The sequence below is a fragment of the Eimeria maxima genome, genomic scaffold (genome assembly GCF_000499605.1).
Source record: "Eimeria maxima Weybridge genomic scaffold, Emw_scaff188, whole genome shotgun sequence".
NCBI lineage: Eukaryota > Apicomplexa > Conoidasida > Eucoccidiorida > Eimeriidae > Eimeria > Eimeria maxima.
This window is the reverse complement of record NW_013563614.1, coordinates 147-10,599: the sequence shown is the minus strand read 5'-3', so window position 1 is coordinate 10,599 and position 10,453 is coordinate 147. Positions and strand designations below refer to the sequence as shown.

General features: G+C 49.6%; 1 protein-coding gene across 1 annotated transcript; it reads right to left on the bottom strand.

Annotated features, from left to right (window-relative positions):
* Positions 1 to 4,761: 4,761 nt before the first annotated feature.
* EMWEY_00020420 (16S rRNA processing protein RimM, putative) lies at positions 4,762 to 7,856 on the bottom strand (the record flags this gene model as incomplete). Its single annotated transcript, XM_013477777.1, has 6 exons — positions 4,762 to 4,858; positions 5,066 to 5,892; positions 6,250 to 6,300; positions 6,723 to 6,864; positions 7,013 to 7,392; positions 7,698 to 7,856. The coding sequence occupies 6 exons, from the start codon at positions 7,854 to 7,856 to the stop codon at positions 4,762 to 4,764; spliced, it is 1,656 nt and encodes a 551-aa protein (XP_013333231.1).
* Positions 7,857 to 10,453: the final 2,597 nt, after the last annotated feature.

The following is a 10,453-nucleotide window of genomic DNA, read 5'->3' as shown; positions in this document are numbered from 1 at the left end:
TATTTGAGGCAGCAGTTCATCTGAGAATGGCTGTCTGAATGATCGAAGTGCACCTCAAGCGCTCAAAGATAGAGTACAAGATAATTTGAGCTCATGCATATTGGCGTCACAGCTTGCGGAAGTGCTGTAGAGTCGAGCAGAATTTAACGTCATGTGTAGGGAGTGCGTAGTCAATTAACTCCAGTCGCTTGGGTTAATTGTCCTGTCAGCGTGCAGCTCGAAAGCGGACGGATGTTCGGTGCACTCGACGGTAAATTGAGGCGCACGCGCACTGCTCGACATGTGCGTTGTATTTTCACACGTATACTCCCACAATATACACTTTCGGTTTCTGCAACGTGTAGGGGACGACCACATGATAATTTGGTCAGGAACTAGGCGATACCCGATACCGGCCCCTCCCCCCGTGGATGCATTGTAGGCTTTGTAGGACAGGAGATCGAAGTAAATTGAGTGCAAAGTCCGCCAGCAGTAGAGAGTTTCGTCAACTTCATTGAACCATGCAGCACTGTGATGCGAACAAAGGTTGCCGATTTTTATTATCCTGCATGGGTTGGGGCACGGTGATTCGTCAGAGAGAGGTTCTGGCACAAGAAGCACCGCACGCTTGTTTAGGGCATCTGGCCCTCCCAATCCTCCTTCTTTGCAGTCATTGATTTGAGGAACACTAAATTGGGTAGTAGAGATTGTCTGTGAGACGCACATCATAAACAGGCTGCGGAGACAGGGGCTCGGTGTGCAGCACGGTCAGCCAATAGCCTCCCTGCGACAATTTTCCTTAGGTAAGCAATGCCACAAAGCCGACCCTTTCTAGACAGAGGCAGCCAAATTCAGGTTTTCTCCTGAAAACCTTGGCCTTTCTTCTGTTGTTGCTGCACCGCGGTAGCAATATTGGTGATCAGCAGCCGTTCGCTACACCCTGAATTGCCAGGCACTGTTGGATGAAAATTCGAAATGTTTGATGCATACGAAGACGCCTAGAGATAAAGTCTTGAAACGATAAAGGATGTCACTTTTCTGTGGCTCCGTTGCCGTTCATGAAGAAAAACTGTGTGAAATGATCTACACAATCTTGCCACCAGATAGAACTTGTCAGTGGCATGCAAGACACAGAAGCGCTTCTCAGGATTGCACGGATTATCTCCGCCTCACAGGCATTTTAAATCGCAACGGCGAAATTTGGCAGAGTTCTCTGATGCCTAGCCTGAGGGGTGGCTTCACACGGAGCTTATCTAAAAACCGTGTTCGGTTGCTGAAAAACCTTGCACCGTGTCGCCTGTTCCTACCGTCATAGCCGGCATTGGTGGCTTTGTCTGCATGTAGTCCTGTATGGACGTGAAGTTCACCCAAGGTAGAAGGGTTACGTTTACTACAGCAGCCAGGGACTGATGGGCTGATGTTGTTCCTTGTCGCTAGCGGTTTCTGAGCGCAATTGCTTATCTAGTATGCCGGTTACACCTGCATATTAGATAGCCCTTCTCAGTATATTATGCAGCCTCCACCCATCCAGTGAAGACCTAGAAGAGGAGGCAGTGACCATGAAAAGCCGGCATATAGGCATTGCGTTTTAAAGTATAGGCCGGACTGGCGGATATTCCAGACGCAAACCAGTGTGGCAGTGTGGCTGGCAGTGTGGCAGCGTCTGCAGTTGAATCACCTTTCCCACAAATGTTTTTAAATTTTTTCCTCAGTGAGTAAGTACTCCTCACGTGCAATTTGTTTGTCGTATTGCATCTCAAGCGACAATTCGCAAGCCACATTTACCAGACGCAAGACTAAAGGTCTTGTTCTAAAAGCCTTGGAAACCTGAATAATTTATTTCAAAGCCGCAATCTAGGCGCAGCGAGGCGCAACCAATGTTTGCTTACACGGTTGCTTGCCGAGGAATGCCGGTTACCGGATCAATGGACAATGATTGGCAAATTAATCCCATTTTGAGGCATGGAGCGTGTATTCCGTGTTGTCCCTTTAGGCAAAGGGTTTAGGTATAGGCTTAACCGTTTGCTGTTTAGGAGTTAAGGTTAAGCGTCGTAGGAATTAGGTTTTAAAGCATTAGGTTGTAGGGTTAAGTGCTGAGGGTTTCTGCTTTGGAGCTTTGGGGTTTGCGGTTCATGTTTAGTCTTGACGGTTTAGGGCTTTATGGCCTAGGCCCCTAGATTTTATGTTTATAGTTGGCAATTTAGGGCTTTATGGCCAAGGCTGGAGTACATGGTTGAGGGTCAGGAATTAGGTTATTCGCCTTACGGTTAAGGTTTGTAAGGTTTATTGCTTTTGGTGCTAGCGCTGTGCTTTTTGGGGCGCAGGATAGCTAGGAGCCCATTAGTCCAAATGAGAGTCTCGAAGGTATCCATAGCCCTTGGGTTAATCCCTGGCTAGAGCAACAGGCTACCCAGTGCGACGAACTCTGCTGTTGTCGGTTTTCTTAGCCCTTCTGTTTTCTCCTGGTGTACTGGCGTTTTTCTGTGTCGTTGTCCTGCGCCTCTGGCAGCGTATTTGTGTTGTCCTTGTGTCTCCATGTATTTTGAGCTCCTGCCACTGTTTCTGTCTGTGTCTGTGTGCCCACATACGTTGTGCGTGTGCCAGTGTCTGTCTGTGCCACTGGATTTGAGTTCATGCGTGCGCCTTGGTGCTTATGTCCCTGTATCAAATCTTGTGCTTCACCCGCTGAGCCTCTGTTTCCTTCTCTGTCTGGTCCTGTCTCTCCCTCCCGTTGTCGTCGTTGTCCTCCTGTATCCTGGAGTCTCTGCGTCTGTTTCTGCCATTGTCTCTAGCTGTGTGTTTCCGTGTGTGTTCTTGTGCCTGAGAGAGAGCCTGTCTCTCCCTCTCTCTTCCGCTGTTGTCCTCCTATCTGTCTTCTGGAGTCTTTGTTTCTGTTTCTGTCACTGGCTCTAGCTGCATCTTTCCGTATGTGCTTTTGTGCCTCCTTGCCACTTCAATTTGTTGTGTATATTCGACAGCAGCACCGTTCATTTTCCTGTCTCCTGCCTTGTCATCTCTGCTGTGCCGTGACCGTATTATTGCTTTAAGATAACCGGTATATTTAATTGTTTTTCTCCTTTTACTATTTTTGTTCTACTCAGTTTATTCTATTATCCTTTGTTGCTCGTTGAAACTGTACTCTGGCGGCATTTTATCGCTTGAAGGAGACCCAGAGCAAACGAACAAACTAGAGAAACAAAAGCATTGACCCGTGTGCAATCCCTTAGGACGGAACGAACAACAGCATTGATGCTATTTCAAATGAATTGCTTTGAACTCAGTTGTTTGCTCTATTTGTTTGAAAACCGCTCAACGCGCACAAATGGCATTTCGCTTTGACAAAACGGCCACCTGTGAGTGTCTTTTGACTCCTGGAACTTGCTCTGCTCGCGGCCTAGCTCAGAAAGTGGTTGTATGATGTGCAGAAATTGTATCTGTATCTACCCCCAAACAGCAGTGACATGCACTTGCGTAGACGCATCACAGGTCCTCACTGCTGCATGTATAGCACTGTCGGGGTCTCAAACATGGTAGAAGCACGGTACCAACACGGAGCGTTTTGCACCGTTTCTCATGCATCGCCAGCAGCTAGTGAAATGGTCGCAGCGGTACAAGGGGAAAGGCAGTGGGGCCAAATGAAGAAAAAGTCAATGTTCCCGACTGTAGAGGCAGTAGCAGCAGCTGGGCGCTCGACTGCGGCGTGAAGGCGTGAGGGATAAAGAGAGCGCAGCGGTACAGACCCGGCCGCTGGATGCGAGCAGGCGGTTTGTGAGAATGTTACATGCAGCGCGGCGGGCGTTGTAATCTGTTACTGATGGGGCACTACTATTGCCCTAGGTGACTACTACTAGCAAAGTTCTACCAAAGCCGCCCTTCCTGCAGTACTCCACGAGGGATGCAACAACTCGACCGCGCTCCACTCGCATACAGGGAGCGTGCTGGATAGGGCGGGCGGCTCGCCAGAAGAAACAACGAACAAACACCTCGCGGGGCAACCAGCGAGGCCTTCGTTTGTAGGCGAGCATGGTGGAGAGCTGGTCATCTGGGTAGCTGCGGAACTGGCTAACTAGTTAACTGCCTAGTCCGGTAGCTGGGCGGAAAGCAGGGCACCGCAGACTACTGGACTTAGCAGCAAGCAGCTGTCACAACTTCTGCGGTGTTGTTCATACACTTCCTTGCTCGCATGTGCTCGAGCTCGGAAACTCCTCCCCTCTCTATCTACCTCACTCAGCTCCAGGACTGCGCAAGCAAGCCGTTCAGGCTCTATACACACAGGAACACTTTTTCACTAAATGTGAGACTTCTTCCTCCGCCATTAGCAGGTTGCCTGCTAGAAAGAAAAATTGCGATGTACTTGAACACTGCAAACACACCCAACAATTGGGGAATGATTTCCGAGCTGCTGCAAGGAGGAAAGGAACAGCAGTGGCATCTGCTTTTAGGGTCCCATCCAGCCCACACTGAAGTCCGCACAAATTTCCTGCAAGGGAAATAGCCCTTGCAACACTAACTCAACATCGTCTTGAGGCAAACATTCATCAATGAGCACTTTTCGCATGCATGGAAGCAAGAATGAACATTATAATTTGACCCGCCTATTTCGCTATAGCCACTCACTGCAGCGAGGGAAAACGCCCAATGTATTCAGTGCCATACTTTGTAGCTCAATCCGCTACAGCACGTGCTGCTCCTCCTGGGATGGCTCTCGTTCCGCTGTTACACCTCCTCAGGCGGATTTGCTTTTGTGTGGGGAACAGCGGTTTTTCGCTGTGAACGACCATTTTAGTGAAGGAGACCGGGAGGGGCGTTAATAGCGATTGCCTTAGATTCGACCTTGATTTCCTCCACAGTTACACCCAAAACAAACGGCAGGAGAAACCTACCCGCAGCAAACAACAAGAGCAAAGAACGTAACTGCAGCAGCATGATATAACGACAGTTGCTACAGACTTTTTGAGCGTCACTGCACTTGCGTCTGCTGCGGCATCGGGCTGTGAGTACGCGCTGTCTCTTTTCAGCTCTTGGAGTGTATGTCGGTCGCCTGTGGCAGCCGTTTGTCACACAGTTTTGTTTTTGTGTGCCTCACGAGTTGCTTTTCGGCTTTTTGTCGGTCTCGCATGTAACGGAACTGAGACCTGGCGCCACCCCCAAACACGACGAGAGGTTGACGACGTCATGGGTGTCACTCCAATCCGCTTCTGCATACTTCGACGCCTCCCCGCCGCTGCTGCTGGGGCACGCAAAATTCAAAGCCCTCTCCGCTGCATCGGTAGCTGCCTCTCCTTTTTTGGGAAAAAAGCGACGGCCTCGATCCCAAGAAACTAAACTCCCCAGAGACAGTCGCTGATAAAAATGACGACCAAGCCGACGGCCCGAGCGCCCTTCAGGACCTTCCAGGCTCAACAGCTCATGTGGAACACTCGGGGGAGACACCTGGGCACTGTTTTCTCCTTCCCAAAGCCCCTTGCCGCTGCAGCCCTGCACCTGCTGCTGCCGTTGCTGCTGCTGCTGCTCATGGGTAGGCAAGTCACAGGCAGCAGCAGCCGTTTGGAGCATCCACTGGAGCGCATCTTGGTCGTCGGCGCTTGATGTCGTTGTTTGTTGACTTCCGCATTTGTCAGGGCACTTGCTCGACCTTTGGGTGGCTTGAAGGCACAGTCGTTCGTGAGTCACTGCTGCTGCGCAGTCGCTGAAGCGAAGACCACAGCCCTCGCATTCGTACAGTACCGGAGGTTCCTCCTCTTCGAGCTGCATGGACGGGGGCTGATCGGGACCCAGTGCATGCAACGCTGAAGCGAGCAAAGCAGGTGGTGGCGCTGCAGGGTCTCTGTAGGCTTCCATTAGCAGACGGCGTGCTGGAAGGTCCTTGTAGAACTCAATCTCCAGACAGTCGTCTGCAGCGCCCACCGCCTCCTACAGGCACAAGAGTTAAATACAATGATGATAGGAAGATGCCCAATAACAATTAACGCAAATGAAGCGACGATTCAAAACGATGGTTAAAGACAAACATAGCGAAAAAAGGCGATAATGCAAACAACACAAGTTCGAAACCAAAGACGAGCACTTGCACAGTGGTAAAGACAAACATGGAACCGACACCCACGCGTGGAGAAAACAGTATTATTGGATAATAATTAGCACAGACACAAAGAAAAACAGGGATGCTGCTCCAGGAAAGGGGTGCTTTATGACTGAGGCAAGAATGCAAAACACCAAAAGGAGAACACACATACAGGAACAAAAAGGACCAGGAGGTCGCCCTCTCACCGGCTTGAGTCTCATGTCATGTTTGGAGACAACATCGGCAACCTTCCCAATCTAAATTCCACAGAAACAAGACACAACGAGGAAACTGATATGCCATCGTGTACTTTGGGTCTCAGTATTTCTCGGTTTGCCGCACTGCCATGCTAATTTGAAACACGAACACACCTATTTTAAGGTGGTGTCAAAAGAGGGGCAAACAAAAACCACAAGCGATCAAGGGGAAACTGTAATAAACACGAAGAATGAGCATGAGGACAAAGTGCAAACACCGGCAGGTACACGCACATAAACACTAAAAGAATCACGGGCTGAGGAGGAAACGGCAAATAAACCAGCGGAAGAAAAACAGGCGACGATATGACAAGCAAACAACGCAGCCAGGTGAGTGGGGGCAATAGGGCAACCACCGAGTGTTTGCGGAGGCAGGAGGGGATGGCGAATAGACGGAAAGAGGTGGAAAGAAGCCAACTGACAATTTCCTTATTCGGATTGTTGGAGAGGCGGACGTCAAATCCAACCAAATCTGCAGCCAAAACGCTGTGTGGTGGTAGCAAGGAGCTGCTCTGCTTTGGGTGTACGTAGACTTGAAACCCCGACAGAGCAGTTGCCGCCGCTCTGCATGCAGTCAAAACAGGGCAGTAGTAGCAGCAGCAAGTACACAAGATGAGACAAAAGAAAGACGACGGAAACGAGACAGCAGGGGGCAGACACAATGATACAGCCAGCTGGCATTTTCAAGCCATGTCATGGATTTCTCGCCTACCTGTCATTTATCCCTTGTAGCTTCACTAGTGCAACTTGCTTGCCTCCATGCTTCTGAACAAGACGACCACTCTCTACTTCCCTTGAAACAAACAGTCCTCCGACTCTCCCGCCCCCAAAAAACAAACGAGATGCTGCGATGTATGGACACCCCAAGTCCCCAGAGCACAAACACTTGCAAATTTCCTCATTCCATACTCCGCGGGAGGCCACATAGAAACCAACACAACACAGAGAGCGATACAACAGCAAACAAAACAGTGCACGAGATGAGAGAGTAAAACGCAAGAGGATCAGGTCCGGCCAATCGAGGCTAAAAAATAAAATAATCCGACAAGAGAGGAGAATGTCAGCCGCGGATAAACGACGAACGCAAACGGCCTAAAACATAAAAATGGGACAAATTCCTATACTGCTGAAGAGAGGGGCATGGAGACTCAAAAAAGGCAAAACGCCCAAAGGATTAAATAAGAGGGGAACTAGCAGATGTGGAGAAGCCTGCCAGAGGAGACAGTGAGAGAAACCAGCGCAAAATGTGTTCGCGATAGCGCAAAGAGAGGAAACAGCAGCAACAAGAGGGAGTAACAGAAACGGCACATCAACTACAGAGGCTGCCGCAGAAGGCATTCGATAAGAAGCAGGGCGAGGCAGCTGCAGTAGCAACTGTAGCACGAGCATGCTCTCACACGGGCAGCAAAAGCGTTGTTCCACAAAAGCAGTAGACGGAAATATCTCCAAATGCCCTCGGAGTCCGTGTGCACCGCCCACACGACCAACAGACAGCCAACGGGCTGCTGTTGGATTGACGGGCACCTCGCCAGCTCTCCCGTGAGCCGCTGAAGCATGAATACCTGAACCTTCAGAAGCATGGATAGCTGAATCTCCTGGAGCGCTTAAGTTCTGCTCTTGCTCCGAATCCGCAGCAGCTGCTGGATGGATGCGCTCTGTGCCTGCTTTAGAATAGCAACTTTTGGGATACCGGTGCAGCACACCAGGCAGAGGCGATCGAGGCTCCAAACCCTCCAGCGCATCACATCCAACGAGAGAGCTGCCAGTTCCTGTTGCTTCTGCTGCTGCTTCTCCTGTGGCAGCTACTGGTGAGGCTGATGCTGCACTGGTTGCTGGTGTCGATGGAGTTGCCACTCCTACCGCGGCACGTGCTGCTATTGCGGATACTGTAGAATGTCGTGGAGGTGGTTCGGCTGCTGCTCCTGTCGCTGCTATGGCAACCTCTCCTCTTCTTTCTGTTGCTCCTCCAGCTGCTCTGAATCTTTTTACAGCAACAACTGCTGCTACTTCTGCTGCTGGTCTGAGCGTTAGTTGTGGGGCTACGAAAAAGGAGAGGCTGCGGTGCCGTAGAGGCAGTAGCAGTTCAGAGGTCCCCCGCAAGGCAAAGAGTAAGGACAATTGCATGAAAAGGCGAAACAAAGTGCACAACGAGGAAAGCATTGAAATTAACTGGGTGGAGTAGAAGGGCGATATGCAATACAATGGTGTTTCGTAGTTTACAGTCTGAGAGGCTAGTCTCCTCGAGTTCCGCTGGTGGTACGGGTGCACCCGCTGTTGCCCCCGGTACTACCGAGACCTCAATCTCTCAGACCTATTGTTTAAGGCGGGTGTGTGTACACCCCCGAGTGGAGCCAATCCATGCTGCTGTTGTTGGGTTTTGGCCCCGAACTGCGTCAGTGCCTATATGTACTGCACACCGTGCGGGAGAAATGATGCACGCAATAGTTAGGTTGAAATGCCTCTGACGCAAAAGAAAAGTATAGTAAAAATATAGAAAATACGGTGGAATATAAGCTGGAAAGAACTATAGACAAGCAACTCTGGGAATATAAACGACCAACTTCTGGTCCCGGTGTTCCTTCTCCCTTGCATAAGGCTTTCGATCGTGTCGTTGTAGAATAAGAAGTGAAATTGCATGCTAAAATCACAAAAAGCCTAAGAGGAAGGATAATATTTAATGTTTCCTTTCCTTTTAGCGGAAGCAATCCACTTGCAAGGGGGCTGCATGCACAATATCGCAGCCCTGTTCGTGAAATCATCTGCGCTTTCAGCATGTGTTCGGTGTTTTTACACACCCTCCTCTCTAGTTTTCTTGGTGTTTACTTGTGAGGCTATCCGGGCTTTTGAGCCTGCCTAGGCTGTGTAGGATCTCCAGCGATGTTTTATCGAACACTTATGCGTATCTCTTGTGTATGTAGGCTATCTGCGGGTTGGTTATAGAGGGACCAGCGAGTAGCCAAACTACTCTATAGTATGAGAGTGAACGTAGAAAAGCAGTTTTAGTCCCTGGATTTTAGTTGGCGGTTTCGCTGAAGCATTAGCAACAGCACGTCGCTCTGCGCATCAGGACAAATTGGTTTCTCTCTGCAATAACTGCACTAGCCCGAATTTGTGGGAGAGCAATTTTCAGGTCGCCTGGGTACGACAGTAGAGGCCTCGTTACGAGAATAGAGCGCATGCATTTCGGGGGAACTCCGTCTGACGGTTTTGTAACGACAGCAGCCCACATTATTCCTCAGATCTGGGGGAGACCTCTCGTTACGCTTGGTAACACCGCACAGCACTATCGTGCGAGGCAAATGCCTCATGGATCGCAGAGGGGTGGCATGTTGCAGAGTACTGATTAGTAATATAGTCAAAGATCGTACCACATTCCGTAGACCTTCCTGAGTAAGGACATGCATGGTAAGACTGACGAACGCCCGACAGCGATGGCTTTAACTAATCATGGATGCCACTGCCTAAGCTCATATCGGTGAAATACTCTAGAGATTTTTTCGGTGGAAACTAGTGGAGAGGCAAGGTATTCCTCTACTACAGTAAAGGTGCCGACAACCGCTGCCAATAATAAAAACTATCTGAACGTACACCCCTAGACATTTGGACCAGTCGGATATAATTTGGTGCTGAAAGACGGAATCGTAATTAAGCGTCAACTAGTCCTGGACACTAAATTCATGCGCATGCCATATTTGGTAGAACCGTCTCAGGATGCTCCAAGGAGCAAAATATTAGCCAAAAACTGAGGAGAGAAATATGTTTCTCAGGAAAACAAACGGGAAGTTTCGCCCGGAAGTTAGAATGTAAAAGCTGTTAAGTCATTATGACACAAATACGCCTGAAGGTACGAGAATGTATTGATATGTTGGAAGCCTTCTTTAGGGTACAGGGCAAATGCCACATTCTTTACGTTCTCATCAAACTTAGCAGTAAAGGCTGCCCAAAGGAAAGACGGGAATGAAAAGATCCACGCGACTGTTTATCAATAACACATTTTCCCGCCAAGCCGAATTACAATGAAAGAAGGCCAACACCGCCCTACTGGTCGTCCAGGACCAGCAGTGTGCCGACAAAAAGATATACTCAGAGCCGCCAGCCAATGCGCTCTTCTACCCCGGCATGCCTCCTACACGCGATGGGTTTACGTTTTAGG